Raw genomic sequence first — 21,231 nt, forward strand, 5'->3', positions numbered from 1 at the left:
TCCCCAATTACCTCATAACTTGAGATAACACAGTGTGAAGCTGGATGAACACAGCAGGCCAAGCAGCATCAGAGGAGCAGGAAAGTTTGACGTTTCAGGTTGAGACCTCTTAACCTGTGTGGTTTAGTAGAGCCACTTACAGGGCAATTAAGAGTCAACAATTGTTCTGTGGGGTAGCAGTCACATATAGGGCAGAACAGGTAAGAGCCTCAAGGGGATTAGTGAACCAGATAGATTTTAATGACAATCAATAATGGTGAGTTTTACACCAGCTTTTCTCATTCCGGATTTTATTGAAATCAAATTTTGCCATCGGCCATTTGAACCCACAACCCCAGAGAATTCGCCAGGTGTTCTGGAATACTAGCCTGGTGGTATGACCATTACACCACTGTCTCCAACATGGAAATCTAGTTGCTGAGGCCCAATCTATTCATTTCCATTTGTTTTTATTTCGTCCTCACTCATTTACCTTATTTTGACTCTGTGGATCCAGAGGCTCACAAGGGGTATTTTTCATGCCACTGACTCATTTGAAGGATAAATTCAAAACAGAGCAGCAAGACCATCAATAACAGGCATAATGCTTCTTCCTTCCAATACTTCATGGTATCTAAAGAGTAACATTCTAAAATATGGTTTCAAAAGTAGACCAAGTTGAACTGTAAAGTACCTCAGTCCATTTGGCCTATTGCATCTGTCTTAAAGAATGTCTTCTTAGTCCCACTCTGCCACTATTTTCTACTATTCTAAAATCTGAATTATCACTTTCCTTTTAAAAACATTTCATAATGCTGCATTCCATTTCTAGTTGAGTATCCTCTGTCTTACAAATGACAGTCCCTAAACATTTTCACATCTATTCTTTAATGCACATTATGATCATAAATGCAAGTTTGTGATGATCAAGTGAAAATGGTCTTCCAGTATTTGCAATGTTAAACTTAGCCATCTTGTCTTATATCAAGTGATTAGTCCTTCTACAAGAGCCCAGTTAGCTAAATCAAACAAATATCTTCAAAAATAATATTATCCTGCTCAAATGTGGAAAGAATAACAGGATGATTGCTAACATACTTGACTGTGTCATAAACGCCCTTTCTGTGGTCAGCAATTTTTTTTTGTTAGTTCATGGGAAGTGGGTATCGCTGGCCCATTCCTCATCATGCAAGGGCAACAATGAGTCAATGACATGGCTGTGGGTCTGAAGTCACACGAAGGCCAGACTAGGTAAGGATGGCAGATCTCCTTCCCTAAGGGGAATTATTACAGGAGACAATACTTACATGAACTTCTTAGCTACATGAGTTTTTTTACTCCCAATTTTTACTGATTTGAAATTTCATCATCTGCCGTGGTAGGATTTTAATCTATGTCCTTTGAACATTCATCTGGGGTTCCAGATTGCTACAGCCTTCCCAAGTTCTGGAAAGGGACATGAACCTAGGCCTTCTAATTCCAAGGTAAAGACACTACAGCTCCTCTTCTACTGCTCTCATACCAAATGCAAAACATCTTTCTAGTGCAGATGACAAAATCCACAAAGCAGACAGAAGCAAAAATTCCACCTGAAATATGTTAAAACTTCCCAGAACACACTCACCTCTCACAACACAGGCTAGGATGACAAAACAGCAGTCAGTAATGAGAACATCTTGCTTTGTACCGCCAACTTTCACAATAGTGCTGAATTATACCAGATGACATTGAAATCCACCATCAGCATTAGCTAGGTGTTGGGTGAAGTCATGTATGTGAAAGAATACTACAACAACAGCAGCTCAGCTCCAACAACAGTCAAGAAACTTGATACCACAAAAAAGCAGCCTGCTTGACTGGCACCACATCCACAAGCATCCACTTCCTCTACGACCAATGCTCAGTAACAGCAGTGCGCACCATCTAGAAGAAGCACTGTTGAAATTCAAAGATCCTTAGCCACCACCTTCCAAAACAATGAAAACTACCTTCTGGAAGGACAATAGCAAGAGCTACATGTGATCACCACCACTTGCAAGTTTCCCTCCAAGTCAGTCATCTTCCATTCCTTCAGCGTTGTTGGGATAAAATCCTGAATTCCCTACCAAATGGTCCTGTGGGTCTACCTTCAGCACATGACCTGGAGCAGCTCATGAAAGCAGCTCACGAGTACCTTTGCAATGATAACTAGGGTGATAAATACTGGCCCAGCCAGCAACACCTATGTTTCATGAGTGTATGAGACACAGAACTTGAAAAGCTATGTTCATCTTACACTGAAGTTACAGAAAAGCTCTGAACTCAAAAGTCTGGTTAACTTTGTGGCTATTACTTGGAAATCAAAGGCAGAATGTTGTCATGGGGTTATGATTAACAGTATCAGGGTCAAATCTGGAGGACAGTCCGCGGGTACAATTTTCTTAAGATTGGCCACACACGCTAGTCAAATTAAGCTCAACTGGCTTTCAAAACCTCAAGGGTCTGTAGCAGTCAAGCAGGAGTGGGCTGCTTTTTGAAGTTTAACATAGAGATGACATCTCAACACTGAAGTTGCCCTCTGTCCTATTTAATTTCAAAATAAAAAAATGCACACAACACCAGGTCTCCATTTATGGAAGGTAAATCCCTCAACTGTGCAGCCTGAGGCTACAAATGAAGTCAAGCACATAAGAAGCCAGACTGGACTGTTGGTTCCCAAGATGTCAAAAGCTACTGTATTTTCTCCCACCCATGTAGCACAGGTTTCCTCACATGTTCATGTTTAATACATTAATTACATACATTAATCAGCATGACCAACAGGGTTGTTAAAAAGCATGGAGAAGCACTATAAACTGTAAGAAGCATAGTGTAGGACTTCAAAATGTCAGAGACAAGTTGGAAATTCAACGAAGCAGTATAACGTGACAGGTTTTGGCAGGAACAACATGGAGAGACAATATAAACTAAAGGGCACAACTCAAGAGTAGGTACAGGAGCAAGGCTGCCTGGATATATACCTGCATGTCATTAAAGGTGGCAGAAAAGATTAAGACCTGTTAACAAACATAAGGTAAACTGATTTTATTAAGAGGCAAGATCAAGCAGGTTGTTCTGAGCTTATACAAGGCACTAGGTCTATCTCAGCTGGGGCAACGCATCCAGTTCTGGTCATCCCATTTTAACATGAATGTGAAAGCACTGGAGAGAATGCAGGAGAGTTTTACAAAGATAGTTCCAGAGATGAGAAATTTCAGTATCATGGTAGATTGGAGAAGTTAGCCTCGGAGAAGAGATGTCAAAGAGAAAATCTAATTGAAGTATCCAAAATCATGCGAAGTCTGAACACAGTAAATAAGGAGAAAATGAGATTTAAAGGAAAGTAATCAGTAAAAGATATAAATCTGATGCAAGGAAAAACGTCTATAAAACAAATGTTTAGGGTCTGGAATAAACTATCTGAGAATGTGATTGAGGCAAGTTCAAGTGTCAAGCTCAAAAATAAATTAGATGATCATACAGGGTTACTAGATGAAGAATGACACACAGTGAAATGCTCATGCCGGAGAATCAGCAGAGGCACAATGGGGCAAATGGCCTTCTTCTACAATGTAACTCTGTGATTCATTGCCCCTGCACTAGCCCACTATGAAGAAAATTACTCAGGTCTGGTTTGATGAGGGGAAGCCGGCAGGTGGACAAGCATTAATAATTTGAACAGGCAATAAGACAGCAGTAGTGTTGCTAGGTTAGTATTCAGAACCCTCTGGGGGAGAGGGGGGTGTCAAAGACTCAAATCCACCATGGCAAAAAGGTGAAATTTGATTCAGTAGAAATCTGAAACTAAAATCTAGTCTAATCACAACTACATAACAATCAGCAATGATTATAACAACCCACTTGGTTCATTAATGTTCTCTAGCCTACATGTGACTCCAGGCCCGAGGAATGTGGCTGACTTTTAACAAACTAGACAGCCAATTACTTCAAAGGCAACTAACTCCAAATGCTCCATCAGTATGTTCAGAATAGGATTAGACCCCAACTCAAATACAAAGGCAAGTACAATGCATATAATAAAAAGAGCAATTTACAGGTCTGTGGCAGTGTCTCCTCCTCATCATCATCAGGAGGAGGAGGACCTGGAGGTGTTCGAGGTCCTCTTGGCTGTGGTCTTGGGGGATTTTCATTATACTGATCCTCTTTATCCCAATCTAAAAATATTTGGAAAAACACAGTTTTGAGCAAAGTATAAATATTAGGACATTTAAACATTCAATGACCACCAAATATCCAGTTTCTATTAAAAGCTTGTTACTAAACTCTGTGAACCTGAAAACAGCTGATGCTGTGTGTCGCGGAACTGAACAATGCAGTAACTTTCTTACATTAAGTTGCATTAAGTTAACAATTCCATCAGATAAATTTTATCTTACTTTGAGTAATAATATTTTTTCATGAGAAATACACAATTTAATCCACAACTAGTCTACATGCATGTTAGAGCAAGTAAGTTTGAACTTCAAATATACAATTCAAAAGTGTCAAATAGAATATTACTCATAAGCAACTAGCAATCAACATTGACCAACATTGCATTCTATGTCATGTTCATTCCTTTTAGGCAACAAATTGCAAAAGACAAGCTTCTTTCAATTTAAGATGCTCAGCAAGGGGCACTTATGAAAAGAGAATTAAACGTGGCCTGGATTGGTCCTTTTCATAAAGAATGATTCTGGTGCATTCAGAGTACACAATGAGGTATAACAGGTCAGATATTCCAATGAACGGCAATCTCATCCAAATTGAGCCAGAGCAGCGCAGAAATGTTAGGTCTGGAGGGAGGGGTATAAGGGATTGGTTCAGGACCTAGGGGTTGAGAGTGAGGCGAGTATGGAGTCTGTTTAACAGGCACTCAGGAATTAGAGTATGTATTTAATATTTTTCTAAGTAGCTATGTTACCCAACTTCATCTGTGCTTTCAATCCAAAGTTCCTGATATTTAGGGTTTTGTAGGGTTCCAGGTGTAGTGAAAAATTCAACTTCACAGGCAATTCCTTTAGAATGTGTTCCCCAGGGTTTCCAGGTGCAACTATGATCCGCACTTGAACAACGACATTCAGCCAGTGGAAAATCTGACCCATTGTCTAAGCCCATTCCCAGAAGAACAGTAAAGATCTTACTTTACTCAACCAATTTCAAATAACAAATTACTAAATAATGCTTTTTTAAAAATCTGTTAGAAGTAACAGCTTAAAAAAAACTCATACTGATTTATTAAAAGTACTAAAATAACGTCAAGTAGTTACAACTTTGCTTCCCTAAAACTAAATACTGATCTCTAATCCATTTCAAGTGAACACATTGCAAGATTAAACTAAGTAGCACCTGGATTTTATGGGTAACCTCTTGAATTGAATATAACCTTAAAATGGAAGATCTGATTTTTACATATGCTACTTTAGGTCACAGAAATAAGGATTTAGATTTTTACTGGGGGATTGCACCAGTGGGTTCTAGCACAATTATTTCAGCTCTGGGATTTAGACTCCAGATGACATTGAGTAAATGAAACTTCATCTCCATAAAGATACAATGTGAATCAAGGTTTAGTTGCTGTCAGAGAGTCATAACACAATGCAAAATTATTCAGTTTGCTACTAATTGACAGTTCTGGTAAAGAGGCAAGGATAGCTAATGTGACAAACAGAAATATTCTAATCGTAAGAAGGGTGGAATCTAAAGTATTTTTTGATGCCTTAGCTGTGCATCCATACAAATCTTCAGCAGTGATCATTAAAAAATTATCATAAATATAATCTCGGCTAATTTATTTCCACTTCATAGTTGAGAAGCAATAAACCCATATCCTGCACCCTTTCTCAATGGCTCTACAGTGGAGACGAATTAACTCACTACAAATCAAAGACTGAGCACACACATATTTACTAACTAATTAGCCAATTGGTAGCAATGTTTATTCAGCACAATTCAACAACCTTCTCCGCTTTTATATCATCTCTTACCATGTTTTATGTTCCTTTTAAGAGTTGGCTGCTGCTGCAGCTGAAGTTGCTGCGGCTGAAGTTGTTGCTGCTGCTGCTGTTGTTGCTGCTGTTGCGGTGGAGGGGGTGGAGGTGGAGGTGGAGGAGGGGAATCTCTGTCATGACTTATCACCCGATCAACAGTTCCATAAATTGCCACAGTTAGACAGTTGTACCAACCTCTCAGGACAATTCCGTCTGTATTGACCTGCAGCAAATATTTGAGGAAACATTATGGCAAATCAAATGCAGATCAGCAGCTTAAAAACCTTGAAATTTTCCTACAGCACTGTCTGAACACAGCTGCAGCCCAACTCCTGTTCCAAACAAGTCTAGAACACAATAGTGGGGTTTTAGCTGCAACTCAAGGTCTGATGACTGAACAGTCATAGTCACAGATATAGCATAGAAAGAGGATTTTCGATCCACCATGTCCATGTCGACTAGCAACACTACACTAATCCCATTTACCTACACTTGGTCCATAGTCTACTATGCTGTGGCATTTCAAGTGCTCACCCAGATGCTTCTTAAATGTCGTGCAAGTATCCACCTCAACCATCCACATGGGTAGTATATTCCATATTTCTACCACCCTCTGGGTGAAAGCTTTTTTCCTCAAATCTCCTCCAAACCACTTCCTCCTCATCTTAAACTTGTGTATTGTGGTCTTAGACATGTCTACCGGGGGAAAAGATTTTTATGATCTACTGTACCTGTGCCCCTCATAATCTTGCACCCCTCAATCAGATCCCTCCTAAGCCTCCTCTGCTCCAAGAAAACAACCCAGCCGATCCAGTTTCTCCTCATATCAGACTGTTTACCCCAGGCACCATCCAGGTGAATTTCCTCTGCACACTCTTAATTGCATTCATTTCAATAATAGAGCAAACAGAACTGCTCACAGTATTCCATCTGAGGCTTAAACAATGTTTTATATGGTTGTAACAAGATTTCCTTGCTCCTATATACTACTGTCTGGTAAATGAGGACAAGCATCCCATACACCTTCTTCCTCACTTTATCGGCTCGACATCTTCAGGGATTTATGGACTTGTACCCATCCTCTTATTAGAACTCCCAAAATGTAACACATTGCACTTACTAGGATGAAATTCCATCTGCCTTTGCTCAAGCCAATTGTGGCCTGAGATCATCCTCCTTATTACCAATGACCCCATCAATTTTCGTGTCATCAGGCTTCCAATCACTGAAATAACCATCCACCTTCTGGCCCCTATATGCCAACTAAATCATCTAATGCCTCCTCCTTATTAATCTTAACATGTTCTTGAACCTCACCATCTCAACTAAAATTCCTGGCTACAATATCTTTGACTTTTGTGAACAGGGATGAGAAGTGCTCATTTAAAATCTCACTCACAGCCTTTGGCTCCAGCATAGGTTGTCACCTTGATAATAAAATGTGAGGCTGGATGAACACAGCAGGCCAAGCAGTATCTCAGGAGCACAAAAGCTGACGTTTCGGGCCTAGACCCTTCATCAGAGAGGTTGTCACCTTGGTAGCTAATAGGCCACACTCTTTCCCTGGTAATCCTTTCACTCTTAATATATTTTAAAATTGCCTTAGGGTTTTCCTTAATTATATCTGCCAAAGATACCTGCCTTTCTGTGCCCTCAAGATACAGAAGCCTGAACACATGCACCAGTAGGTTCAGGAATTCTTCCCGGCCGTTATCAGACTGATGAATGAGCTCTCTAGCCTCATACAATGCTGATCTCACTAAGGTTGATCTTGCCTAGTGCACACCCTATGCAATGTCATCTGTACGCCTCTATCTAAGTCTTTTTGATCTGCATATCCTTACTTACTATGATCTGCCAATACTGCTCATAACCAAAGCTTTTCATGTACTTTGGCACTTGTGACTATCAATCAATCAATTCTAATTTTTTCAAGTACCGCCCTAAACACAATAATTTTAAAGGGCCTCCCCTGTTTTTAAATGCACTGTACCTAACATATGTTTCCTTCTTTTCCTTTATCAAGTTCTCGATATCCCTCAACATCCAAGTTCACTGAATTTTCTGCCCTTAACTTTCACTCTTGGCAGAACACATTGGACCTGAATTCTCTCTCTACTACTTTTAGATGATTCCCACTTTCCAAATGTAGATTTGGTTTGCTCACTTTTGGTTATCCACACAACACATTAAAAAAGTTTTGGAACTACTAAATAAACATTTCATCATCATGCTTTAGATTGTTATTTTATATACTTCCAATCATTAATGGTTCCTAATTAATACTGAAGCCCCAAAAGGGGAAATACGACCAGTTTTTTATAAACAGTCACCCACAGTTATCTGAATGATCTGAAAATAAAAGACAGAACAAACTCTGCAGAGATCAGATAACTGATTCAACAGCCAAGGCAGATCTCCTGCCTTATCCGTTCAGTGACAATGATGATTTAAAACAGAAGGAAAACACACATTAGGTAATAAAGGGAAAATAAACCAAGTCAAAAAAACACGGAAATTATAAGAAACACTTGTACACCAAAGACACAATGCACAGTGCAGAAAATCTTACCTTATTGTTTGGTCTAAATATAATCGATGCACTTTCATCGTAATCAAGGCTAAGGAAAAATGAGACAGAGAGAGAGAGAGAGAGAGAAGGCATAATTTCTTCAACATTTTGTTTTCCTAAATTATTTAATGATATGCATCAATGCAAAAACTCATTTTGTAACAAAGAAGTCTAATCCGATCAGTTCAACAAAACAGATTCTCATTTAAACATTCTTGAATTTTCAACGTTCCAGCTGAGTGTTCAAACATTGTCTCCACAAAGTTTATTATCCTTCTTTACACTTGTATGATAAATGAGATGGTACTGTAAAAAAAACTGAACAGTTATAATAGTCACTGGTTATTTTCGCAATGAAAATTTACACAAGCTGCCTAAATTATACCACAGAAATATACGTAAGTTAATTTTCTTTCTCCTCATTTCCTGTCACACTTTGTAGTACAACTTTTCACTACTGAAAGCTAGTGAAGAAGCACCATGTGGAGGTCAATCATTGCCGCAAAAGGAATGGTGCAAAATCTGGACTGCATAACAATGAATGGGTGTCCTTGATTGCTCATCATCTAAATGTCAACACTGACTGAAATACAGCGGAGGTAATAGCAAACAAAATAACCCTGTTACAATGAAGAGTGCTGTAAAATTGAGCTGTGCACTTTAACAGGCTGTCTCAGGAGCACAGCAGACACATTTTACACAAATTTTTATTCACAGATCTGTGCTTGGGCTTCACTATGTCCCATTATTAAATTTTCCAATAGGTTTAGTAAAACGCTTACTTCAGACAGGAAGATCTAGCTGTGATGTTACTCTACAATTGGGTACACAAACTCCTTGGCCTAAAAAGATCCCATATACATTAACACATTCTGGCTACTTTGCTGTTAAGCACATCAAACGACCTTTGACATTTAGTTAGAAGCAAATTTTATTCTTTGTGAAAGGTATCAGTTCATTTTTCCTAACAATGGAAGCTCTTCTGAACACATAAACATCATGGAAATGTTACTTTTCCTGGCCACAGCATAACCCAAGCCACATACTGCAGTCCACCTGAACGCTTCAACTGGATGTAGTACAATTAGGCAGGCATGAAAAGATAAGACGACTTTAAAAAAGTGAAATCACCCGCCCTCAAGAAAATGCAAAGCTCGGCTCAGATAATGGTTCAAACAGTTTAGATGGGATGCAATTCACAGCATAAATAAACAATTTAAAAAAAGGTTCAAGGGCAGTATTTAATTCAGTCTAATTACTAAGAGTCATAGGGTCAAATACAGAAAAAGAACCTTCAGTCCAAGCAGCCCATCCCAACTATGTTCCCAAATTAAACTAGTCCCACCTGTCTGCACTTGGTCCACAGAAACAAGTCTTCGCAGTGCTGCAGCACTTCAGTCAGGGATTAAGTTTTGACAGCCTTACCTTCCTAATCGGTCAAAAACGGGAGAACTTGGTTTGCTGACATTGTTGAAAAACAGGTCTAACTGAAACGCATGAGGCGAGGTCTCCCTGAGGTGAGTGAAACAATTATACTTGTCAGGTAAAATTCCACATGCTAGTCTTGGCAGTTTACACATTAAGCAGAGATATAAATAAAAATATAAATATACATTTAAATACATAAACACAAATGTGTACACACTCTTCATATGCACCTGTCATTTATTAATTTAGAAGGAAACATTTTCTTACAAACAAACCAATAATTTGATTACTTCAGATTCATATGTATCCTATCAATTACTGTCAAATTCTTAAATTGCTTTAAATAAAACAGATACTTCCCATTCACCTCTCACTTACCCATATGCCCTGCTGTCTGGCAAGCTGTTGTGAGCTTTAACACCAGGAGGAATAACTCGAACTTCATTTACGTAAACCACACATGGAAAGCGAACGACATCCACATGCGTATTCTGCTATAATGTAACAGAATAAAAGACAAGAGATTTTTAAATTTTAAATAACAATTCTAATATTAACATAAGAACATTCTCCTACTGTCATATGCTGGGAATGCAAGATTTACATTTGCATAGGAAGAACACATCCACATTATAAGTAAACTGGAAAATACCTGTGATTAAAATTTATCCAAGTTTTATACAAAATTGCTCTCTAGTCTTCATAGCACCCAACATACATTGACACACATTGACCGAGAGTCAGAAACACTTGAGATGTCCACTGGAGCAAATGGGCGGGCAGGGCACTGTCACTGAGTTCCATCAATACCAGGAAGTATCTATGTAGCATTTCACTGGATTAACTTGGAAATTTAATGTTTCATAAGAACTAATAATGTATGTCCACTCCTCAGTGATGAGGGCTGTTTCCCAAAATTGGAAATGTTTTGAATCTAAGTCAGCAAAGAAACTAATCTTAATACCTTTGAGATGGAAAAGAAATTTGGCCAGTCTTCCCATACGTTGTTAACACAGTGTGAAGCTGGATGAATACAGCAGGCCAAGCAGCATCTCAGGAGCACAAAAGCTGACATTTCGGGCCTAGGACCCTTCATCAGAGAGGGGGATGGGGGGAGCGTTCTGAAGTAAATAGGGAGAGAGGGGGAGGCGGACCAAAGATGGATAGAGGAGAAGATAGGTGGGGAGGAGAGTATGGGTAGGGAGGTGGGAGGGGATGGGTCAGTCCAGGGAGGATGGACAAGTCAAGGAGGCGGGAAGAGATTGGTAGGTGGGAAATGGAGGAGCGGCTAGAGGTGGGAGGAGGGGATAGGTGAGAGGAAGAACAGGTTAGGGAGGCGGGGACAAGCTGGGCTGGTTTTGGGATGCAGTGGGAAGAGGGGACGAGCTGAGCTGGTTTTGGGATGCAGGGGGGAAAGGGAGATTTTGAAGCTTGTGAAGTCTACATTAATACCATTGGGCTGCAGGGTTCCCAAGCGGAATATGAGTTGCTGTTCCTGCAACCTTCGGGTGGCATCATTGTGGCACTGCAGGAGGCCCATGATGGACATGTTGTCTGAGGAATGGGAGGGGGAGTTAAAATGGTTCGCGACTGGGAGGTGCAGTTGTTTATTGCAAACCAAGTGGTTGCAGGAACAGCAACTCATATTCCGCTTGGGAACCCTGCGGCCCAATGGTATCAATGTGGACTTCACAAGCTTCAAAATCTCCCCCTCCCCCACTGCATCCCAAAACCAGCCCAGCTCGTCCCGGCCTCCCTAACCTGTTCTTCCTCTCACCTATCCCCTCCTCCCACCTCTAGCCGCACCTCCATTTCCAACCTACCAACCTCATCCCGCCTCCTTGACCTGTCCGTCCTCCCTGGACTGACGTATCCCCTCCTCACCCATACTCTCCTCTCCACCTATCTTCTCCTCTATCCATCTTCAGTCCGCCTCCCCCTCTCTCCCTATTTATTTCAGAACCCTCTCCGATGAAGGGTCTAGGCCCGAAACGTCAGCCTTTGTGCTCCCGAGATGCTGCTTGGCCTGCTGCATTCATCCAACTTCACACTGTGTTATCTTGGATTCTCCAGCATCTGAAGTTCACATTACCCCTTCCCATACCTTGTTATCATTTAGTGATTTCTTTTCATGTGGGGCTCAGTTAAGTGTACAATCAGTTCAACTGTAATGTTAAAAAAATCTGCCATCATTGTACGAAGACGCACAACTGAACACCTGACTGATTGAAGGTGATCAGTGCTCACAGAATATTAACGAAAAGTTAAATAATTTGCATGGGACAATTTCACATATGGCACTTGGGGCGAACTTCATGTTTCCAGCATCAGTTTGTTCAGCCATCAAAACGAGTACAATTGATCTCAGACAACAAGGTGCAGAGCTGGATGAACACAGCAGGCCAAGCAGCATTGTAGGAGCAGGAGAGCTGATGTTTCAGGCCCACACGCTTCTTAAGAATTTGACTTCATCACGTTGACAGGCTGGATTCCAATCATCTCCGTTCTTGAGGAAGGATGACAATCATTTAGCTTGAAGATGTGGAAGCAGAAGCTGGTCCAAGAAAGTAAACATATTTGCCAGAATATGAGTGCAGTGTACCAGTGATCACTTCAGAGCATGAACACTGCAATCCAGCATCCCCTCTCCTATCAAGTGCCTTGATGATGAGATAATGGGAACTGCAGATGCTGGAGATTCCAAGATAATAAAATGTGAGGCTGGATGAACACAGCAGGCCAAGCAGCATCTCAGGAGCACAAAAGCTGACGTTTCGGGCCTAGACCCTTCATCAGAGAGGGGGATGGGGGGAGGGAACTGGAATAAATAGGGAGAGAGGGGGAGGCGGACCGAAGATGGAGAGCAAAGAAGATAGGTGGAGAGGGTGTAGGTGGGGAGGTAGGGAGGGGATAGGTCAGTCCAGGGAAGACGGACAGGTCAAGGAGGTGGGATGAGGTTAGTAGGTAGCTGGGGGTGCGGCTGGGGGTGGGAGGAAGGGATGGGTGAGAGGAAGAACCGGTTAGGGAGGCAGAGACAGGTTGGACTGGTTTTGGGATGCAGTGGGTGGGGGGGAAGAGCTGGGCTGGTTGTGTGGTGCAGTGGGGGGAGGGGATGAACTGGGCTGGTTTAGGGATGCAGTGGGGGAAGGGGAGATTTTGAAACTGGTGAAGTCCACATTGATACCATATGGCTGCAGGGTTCCCAGGCGGAATATGAGTTGCTGTTCCTGCAACCTTCGGGTGGCATCATTGTGGCAGTGCAGGAGGCCCATGATGGACATGTCATCAAGTGAATGGGAGGGGGAGTGGAAATGGTTTGCGACTGGGAGGTGCAGTTGTTTGTTGCGAACTGAGCGGAGGTGTTCTGCAAAGCGGAGGCTTGGGGACCGCTTTGCAGAACACCTCCGCTCAGTTCGCAATAAACAACTGCACCTCCCAGTCGCAAACCATTTCCACTCCCCCTCCCATTCTCTTGATGACATGTCCATCATGGGCCTCCTGCACTGCCACAATGATGCCACCCGAAGGTTGCAGGAACAGCAACTCATATTCCGCCTGGGAACCCTGCAGCCATATGGTATCAATGTGGACTTCACCAGTTTCAAAATCTCCCCTTCCCCCACTGCATCCCTAAACCAGCCCAGTTCATCCCCTCCCCCCACTGCACCACACAACCAGCCCAGCTCTTCCCCCCCACCCACTGCATCCCAAAACCAGTCCAACCTGTCTCTGCCTCCCTAACCGGTTCTTCCTCTCACCCATCCCTTCCTCCCACCCCCAGCCGCACCCCCAGCTACCTACTAACCTCATCCCACCTCCTTGACCTGTCCGTCTTCCCTGGACTGACCTATCCCCTCCCTACCTCCCCACCTACACCCTCTCCACCTATCTTCTTTGCTCTCCATCTTCGGTCCGCCTCCCCCTCTCTCCCTATTTATTCCAGTTCCCTCCCCCCATCCCCCTCTCTGATGAAGGGTCTAGGCCCGAAACGTCAGCTTTTGTGCTCCTGAGATGCTGCTTGGCCTGCTGTGTTCATCCAGCCTCACATTTTATTATCTAAGTGCCTTGATGATGTTGGTTTACTCTCAGCAGAGTTGAACTATATTCTACCACTCACACCATATCACTAGCACCCATTTTACATCTATATCTCTCCTGCACCACTATTAACACTGTCATTGTCTTTTGCCCTGAGTACCTTCACTATCTGTTCCACTCACTTCTTTCCCTCTGTCACCTGCTAAAAAGCCCTTATCTTCTAGTGCTATTCAGTTCTGAAGAAGTCACTGGACCCAAAATATTCCTCCTGTTTCTCCCTCCATCGATGCTGCTAGACCTGCTGACTTTCTCCAGCCCTCTTATGTTATTAATGATGATGGATTAGAAACAAACAGAAGGTGACGGCTTCACAAATATTTCCATCCTTAATGCCAGGAGTGAGGCCAAGAACATCAGTGCCAAGGTCAAGGCTGAAGCAGTTGGAAGCATCTTCAGCAAGAAATGCCAAATGATGTTTCATCTCTGTTTCCTCCCAGGTCCACATCACACATTAGTCCTCAAACTATTTGGTTAAGACAGTGGATTATGGATTCTGACAACATCCCAGCACTGGTACTGAAAATGTGCACTCCAGAACATGCCATGCCCCTTGCAAAGTTGGCCCAACACTGGCATCAACAAATATCTTGTGCACAAAAGGTAGAATGAATTGAACTCAGCCTATTAGTGCCAAATCAATCTACTCTTGATCATGAACAAAGTGATGAAGGGGACTTTGAAAATGCTATCACACGGCACTTGCAAAGGAATAACATGCTCACTTTGGGTTTCGCCAGGGTCACGCAACTCCTGACTTCATTACAGACTATCTTCATTTCTTTTGCATAAGTTTTGCATAAAATTTTGGCTTTTAATTTTGATTAAAATATTTAATGCTGATTCATTATGCACACTGCAGAGCACTGGAAGACAACCTTTCACAATTCTTCCAGGTTCCTCTGAACCAATCCAGATAACTGGATACTGGTACCCAGGTATATCCAGCATTCAAAGGAAAACAGCAGAGGTTCAGTTTTCCTCATTTAAATATAATTGCATGTGACTGCCTGAACATAAGTAGATGCTGGGTCAACTATTGGAAAATGATTGGGGTGGAGTGCAAACAGAAGGAACACAGGGGCACAGCAGCACAGTTCAATCCCCAAAAAAGTTCTACAACTGCTGTTACACAGAAAATCACAAATGTCATGGGGATTGTTTAATTCTTCTTTCATTAACCTTGATGTTATTTTCAATTATTGGTCAACCCAGAATAAGTCCTACAGCTGCCTATAAGAATGTACCAAAAATCAGTTCAACTCTTACCTCTTATTACAGATTCCATTGCGTACAGCTTAATTTGAGTGTTAAGTGAAGGAAAATCAGTTTATTTACCTCAGTCTTCAAAATCAACAAAATAGCTGTCAAATCTGCGTAGTTTGCGCATGTTGTTGGGAAAGTTTTAAACCAATTTGGCAAGGGGGTGGAGCACAGTAGATGTTAAGTTGGGAGCAAGGTCCGATCAGTTACAGAAAGGATGCTAGGACAGTCTGTAGTTGGAGAATATATCAGCAGAATAAGGCACATCATCCAGAAAGCTAAGTTGCATTCATTTTAATGTAAGGAACTTGACTGTTAAGGCTAATGATCTTAAAGCATTGAGCATGGGAATACAATACTGTTGTAATAAATGAGAATCGGTTGGAAGAAGGACTGGCAGAAGAACTGGCAGCTCAACATTTCTGGACACAGAAGTTTGAGGCACGATAGCGCAGGGGTGTAATGAAGGTGAGGGTATTGCATTGTTGATAAAGGAAACTAGCAGTGCGGCAAAGAGAGAGGATATTGTAAAAGGGTTTTTAATTGAAGTTATCTAGGTACTGCTTATAAATAAAAGAGGGTAAATTATTTTGCTGATATTAAACAACAGGCATCCCAACAGACAGAGGAAGATGGAGGAGCAGATATGTAGGCAAAACACAGAAAGATGTGACAGAAACAGGGTTAGAGTTGTAAGAAATGTAAACTTTGCTAACGTGGTCACCTTACTGTGAAAGGATTGGATGGGGTAAAATTTTTAAAGTGCATCCAGGAAAATTTTTTTGTGTCAGCATGGAGATATTCTAATTAGAGATGGGCAATGCTAGACTTGGTCCTAAGGATTGAAAGCCAAGCGATTAAAATTTTTAGGTGAACATTTTGGGGATAGCAAACTGAAGTCTGTAAGTTTCAAAGTCATTATGAAAAGGAATGAGGACAGTGCAGAAGTTAAGTGTCTAAATTAGGTGAGAGGCTGATTTCAAATCATTACATGCGATCTGGCAAACCTAAACTAGGAGCAAGAGCAACTACTTGCAGGTGAGCCTACATTTGAAACGTGGGAATCATTGAAAGCCAGAATAGTGAGAATTCAGAGTCAGCGGAGGGTAACGGCAGCAAGTCCAGGGAACGCTGGGTGTCAAAGAACATTGAGTATTTAATCAAGAAAAAAGGAGGAAGCACATGTCAGGTATGTGCATTAAAAACAGAGAAGTCACTTCAAATGTGTGCATATGTTGCTTAAAAAAAATCTTTGACAGAGAGGATCAATGAAAACCCCGAAGTTTTTTTGTAAGTCTATTCAGAATAAGAGAATTATAAGGGAAAGAGTGGGACCTATTAGAAACCAAAGGCGCAACCTGTTCATGGAGTCTAAGGCTATAAGTGAAGTCTTAAATGAATACATACCTGTATTCACAAAAGAGAAAGACATAGGCCAGGAACTCCACTTGGAACAGAGAAGTTCTTGAACATGTTAAGATTAAAAAGGAAGTGGTATTCGGTGCTTTAGCAAGGATACAGGCGCACACATCTCCAGGGCTTGATGTGATGTTTTCTAGGCTGCTACTGGGGATAACGGAGAAGATTGCTGGGGGCCTGGTGGACATTTTTAATATTTCATCGGCCACATGTGAAGGGCCAGATGGCTAAAGGATAGGTAAATTGATTCCTTTATTCAAGAAAGGCAGCACGGATAGGCCAGGTAATTACAGACCAGTTTGTCTGACATCAGTGGTACGGACATGATTAGAAAAAATTCTGAGAGACAGGACTGATGATCACATGGAGAGGCAGGAATTGATCAAGAATCATCAGCACAGATTTGATGGAGGGAGATTCTGTCTGATTAATTTAATTGAGTTTTTTTGAAAAGGTGACAAAATATATTAGTAACAACTGCACAACTGTCATCAATGTGGACTTCAGAAAGACCTTTGACAAGGCATCACGTGCAAAGCTGTTCCTAAAGGTAACAGTCCACAGGATCAAAGGCAGTTGACAACTGGATCCAAAACTGGATTGCAAATAGGAGGCAAAGGGTAAAGGTGGAAGATTTTTTTTTACTGGGAAGCTTGTGAACAGTGGTGTTCCACAGGGTTCAGTGTTGAGACCCTTGCTCTTTGCAATGTATATTAACAACGTGGATGTGAATGAATATGGTATAATTAGTAAGTTTGCAGATGACATGAAAATTATTGGTGTTATTGGTGATGAGGAGGATAATCTTAGGCTACTGTCTGATATTGATCATGTGGTAAATTGGGTACAGCGATGGCAAATGGAATTTAATCTTGACAAGTGAGAAGTGATGCATTTTGGGAAGTCTAATAAGGGAAGAATAAGTACAATGAACAGTAGGTCCCTACAGAGGACTAATGAACAAAGGGACCTTGATGAATAAGCCTACAGATTCCTGAAAATGTCAGCACAGGTAAAAAAGGTGCTGAAGAAGGCATATGGGATGCTTGTCTTGATTAAGTGGGGTGTAGAATATAGGAGCAAGAAGTCTTGTTACAACTTTATAAAACATTGTTTAGGCCACAGATGAAATATTGTGTGCAGTTCTGGTTGCCACACTATTAGAACGGCATGACTGTATTGGAGATTCACCAGATGTTGCCTAGGATGAAATGTCTCATTTATGAGGAGAGACTGAATAGGCTGGGTTTATTTTCTTGAAGCAGAGGAAGCTGTGGGGGGGGGGGGGGGGGGGGGGGGGGTGCTGGGCGCGGGATCTGATTTGAAGTATACAAGATTATGAGAGGCATAGATAGGGCAGATTGTGAGAATCATTCCTCCACGCCAGACATGTCTAAGACCAGATAGCACAAGTTTAAGATGAGGAGCAAGTGGTTTAGAGGGGATCTGGGGAAAAAATGTTTTCACCCACAGGGTGGTAGAAATATGGAATGTACTACCTGAGTGGATGGCTGCGATGGGTAGGTGCGCAACATCTAAGAAGCATCTGGATGAGCACTTAAAATACCTCAACATAGTAGGCTATAGACCAATTCAGGGTAAATGGGTTTGGATAACTTGATATTTGTTGATTGGCATAGACATGGCAAGCTGAAGGGCCTCTTTCTATGCTGTATGACTCTATAACATCAAGGTTGTAGATTCTTGAATTTAAATTTACTTATTAGGAAAATGGTCAAAGTTTACCTTAGATTTAAAACAGTACAGTATTGTACAGTTCAAGTTATGGCATTGATAAGGTCCAAAGTCTAAAGTCTAAAAACTGGTTATATTAGTTAAAGATCATCACAGACACAACTCCAAGACATATCAAGATTCAGCTCCGATTTGCAATCAATTTCCAAACCCCTGTCAGAATCAAACTTAATTTTAATGTCCCTCCTTAATAACAGCCTGGTACTTTGTACAGGTCACAGAAAGAAATGCCACAAAAAGAAAACCAGATTTATGAAGCATTACCATCACCCATATTTCAACTTGAAAGAGTATCTTCAGCAGAAAGTAATTTCAGACAACAATATGAGACCATAGAAAAAGCAGAAACATTTGGCAAACTATAACTAGGTTGCTGTGTTTCAAAATACTATGTCCTGCCAATTAACTTTACAACTAATAATTTTATTCTTTTGTGTTTAGCAGGAAAAGTAAATCTATTTTTCCTGCAAATCGAACAATTCAGTTTAAGTCATGCTGTTTGAATTTTTTTAATATTACAATTCAGTTACACTACTAGCGCTGCACAGAATAAATACTTTTATCAACAATTGTCCCAGCAATACACTAAGGTCCAAATATTTTGAAGGTATGAGATGAAATCATATGCAACTTCAATTCAATTCATTTGTAGATCCACATTAAAAAGATATCATCTCAGTCAAGAACATCATTAAACCAGTGTATTTTCATCAAAATCCCATCTGGTCCATCAATGTGCTGTGGGAAAGAAATCTGCTAGCTTTGCCCAGTCTGGTTGTGACTCCAGCTCCACTCAATAATGGCAGTTTCTTAACTATCCTCTGAAACATAAACCTGATTATCAAAATTGACGCCGAAATATTTAAAGCAACTATCATCAGGAACTAAGATAATGGTCAAATTCACTCTGACTTTCCCTGTCTTCAGTTCTCTACTGAAACTGAAGCTTTTAACAAAAAAATTACCATGCTGTGTACAAACGTGAACATTTAAATCCAATAACAGCAGCAGAATCTACTAACTAAAGATATTTCATGCAGACAAGTACAAATCTATAATCTAATTTTCCCTTATTATAATTTGAGGACCTGTGTTAGCCAACTACTGCCGATTCAGCTGCATAACATCTGAGAAAATTGTGAACACTAGCATTCTTGGTTTGTAAAACGTGATCTCCTACAATGTTTCAGATTTGCCCTACATAAGTTGGCAAAATGAAATTGGTGTATAACACAAGGAGTTAAAGCTAAAATAGCTTACAATGTTTTATGCTGTCTCTCGTTTCAAAAACTGTTTGCAATCAACGCATCTCATTCTCGTTCATCAAGTTATCCCGCGAAAGCGCTGCACAGAAATCGCTAACAATTCCTTCAAATCAAGTGAAACTACTTTAAAATCTAGTCCCGATTTTCAGATCAACTCTTTAATTGGGCTCAACGTGGGGGAAAGGGGGCGGAACTATCACTTGAACAGAAACAAAACAAACATGCAACACTGGAGGACAAGGAGGTAGGGGAGACTTTAGCAAGTCGAAACTATCGTGTGTACCACGCAATTTGAAGGCTATGTCGGGCCACCAACAGAGGAAAGGGCACAAATCCTGGGTCGCTATACCACCGCAGCCAGATCCCAGCGTCTCCGCGATTAAAGGCCCAGTTCCGGCTGCAACACCCCGAGCGCTATTTACAAAAGCAGCTGCAACAAGAGAAGCCGGTCCCGATGAATGACTAAAAAGGCGGCCGCAGGGATTTACCTCCGAGTTTGAGTGTTTGAACGTATCTAGAAACAACAGCTCTGCCGCTGTGTCCGCCATGTCTCCTCATGCGTCACTTCCTTGCCAGATACTTCCGACTGCCCATGGCGCATGCCCGGTGAGTAGGATGTGGACGGTTGGGACGGAGGGGAGCGGTCGGAGCGAGTTGTGTAGTGGTGTTTACATCGTGTATCTCAGTCATGGTTTTAAAAACCCGAAAGGAAAGTGTCATCGGGAATGAGCGACAGTTAGCAAACTGTAATAATCGAACTCCCCTCATGTTCCAGGCTACAACCTACAAACAGGGAATTTATCTCTTCTTTTGGGATCCTTTGGAAGGCATTGGCTGATTATATGGATTGAAGTAATGTACTGTGCGAGGATTTGGAGTAGTAGGACAGGAAACTGGCAGTAAGTAATGACGGAACAAAAACAGAAGTTGCTAGGAAAGCTCAACAGGTCTGGCAGTATCTGTGAAGAAAAAAAAAATCAGAGTTAACGTTTCGGGTCCAGTGACCCTTCCTCAGAATAACGCTCGTTCAGGCACGATGGGTCGAATGGCCTCTCGCGCCCATCCTTGTGAAGGTGGTCGTTTCAGAGATAGTAGGAACTTGCAGGTGGTGAGTTGCCATGTTTTTGAACCACAGCTGTCCGTGTTCAGTAGGTACGCTGCACGCCCACCAATGATGCTGTGATTGAAGAAAGAAAGCAATATCCTTTGTCCCACATTGAAGTTGGCATATACCAGGATTCTCAGGGATCTTTCTGTTTAATATAGTATCAGCTCCCTTGTGTCAATACCACATTTTCATTGTATACAAAGTGTAGAGCTGGATGAACACAACAGGCCAAGCAGCATCTTCGGAGCACAAAAGCTAACGTTCCCATTATCTATGAATTAAGAGTTGATGGGCAGTTTAACTCTTCAAGTGCTGTATCATTCATGGCTTGTTTGATTG

The 21,231-nt window shown here is 41.4% G+C and overlaps 1 protein-coding gene across 3 annotated transcripts in view; it reads right to left on the minus strand.

The window, feature by feature from the left end:
* The window catches only part of virma (vir like m6A methyltransferase associated), a 97,629-nt gene extending 77,246 nt beyond the window's left edge, over positions 1–20,383 (minus strand). For 2 of the 3 annotated variants that reach the window (XM_048529476.1, XM_048529479.1), the window contains exons 1-6: positions 20,273–20,383; positions 10,366–10,481; positions 9,985–10,071; positions 8,560–8,608; positions 5,985–6,210; positions 4,053–4,172 (exon numbers count right to left, since the gene is read on the minus strand). In XM_048529476.1, coding sequence (XP_048385433.1) covers positions 4,053–4,172; positions 5,985–6,210; positions 8,560–8,608; positions 9,985–10,071; positions 10,366–10,481; positions 20,273–20,332 — 658 coding nt within the window. In that variant the 5' untranslated portion in view covers positions 20,333–20,383. The remainder of the gene's footprint in view (positions 1–4,052; positions 4,173–5,984; positions 6,211–8,559; positions 8,609–9,984; positions 10,072–10,365; positions 10,482–20,272) is intronic. The other variant, XM_048529477.1, reaches the window with a different exon arrangement.
* Between the last annotated feature and the right edge of the window lie 848 nt (positions 20,384–21,231).

This window comes from Stegostoma tigrinum, chromosome 5 (genome assembly GCF_030684315.1).
Source record: "Stegostoma tigrinum isolate sSteTig4 chromosome 5, sSteTig4.hap1, whole genome shotgun sequence".
Taxonomy (NCBI): domain Eukaryota; kingdom Metazoa; phylum Chordata; class Chondrichthyes; order Orectolobiformes; family Stegostomatidae; genus Stegostoma; species Stegostoma tigrinum.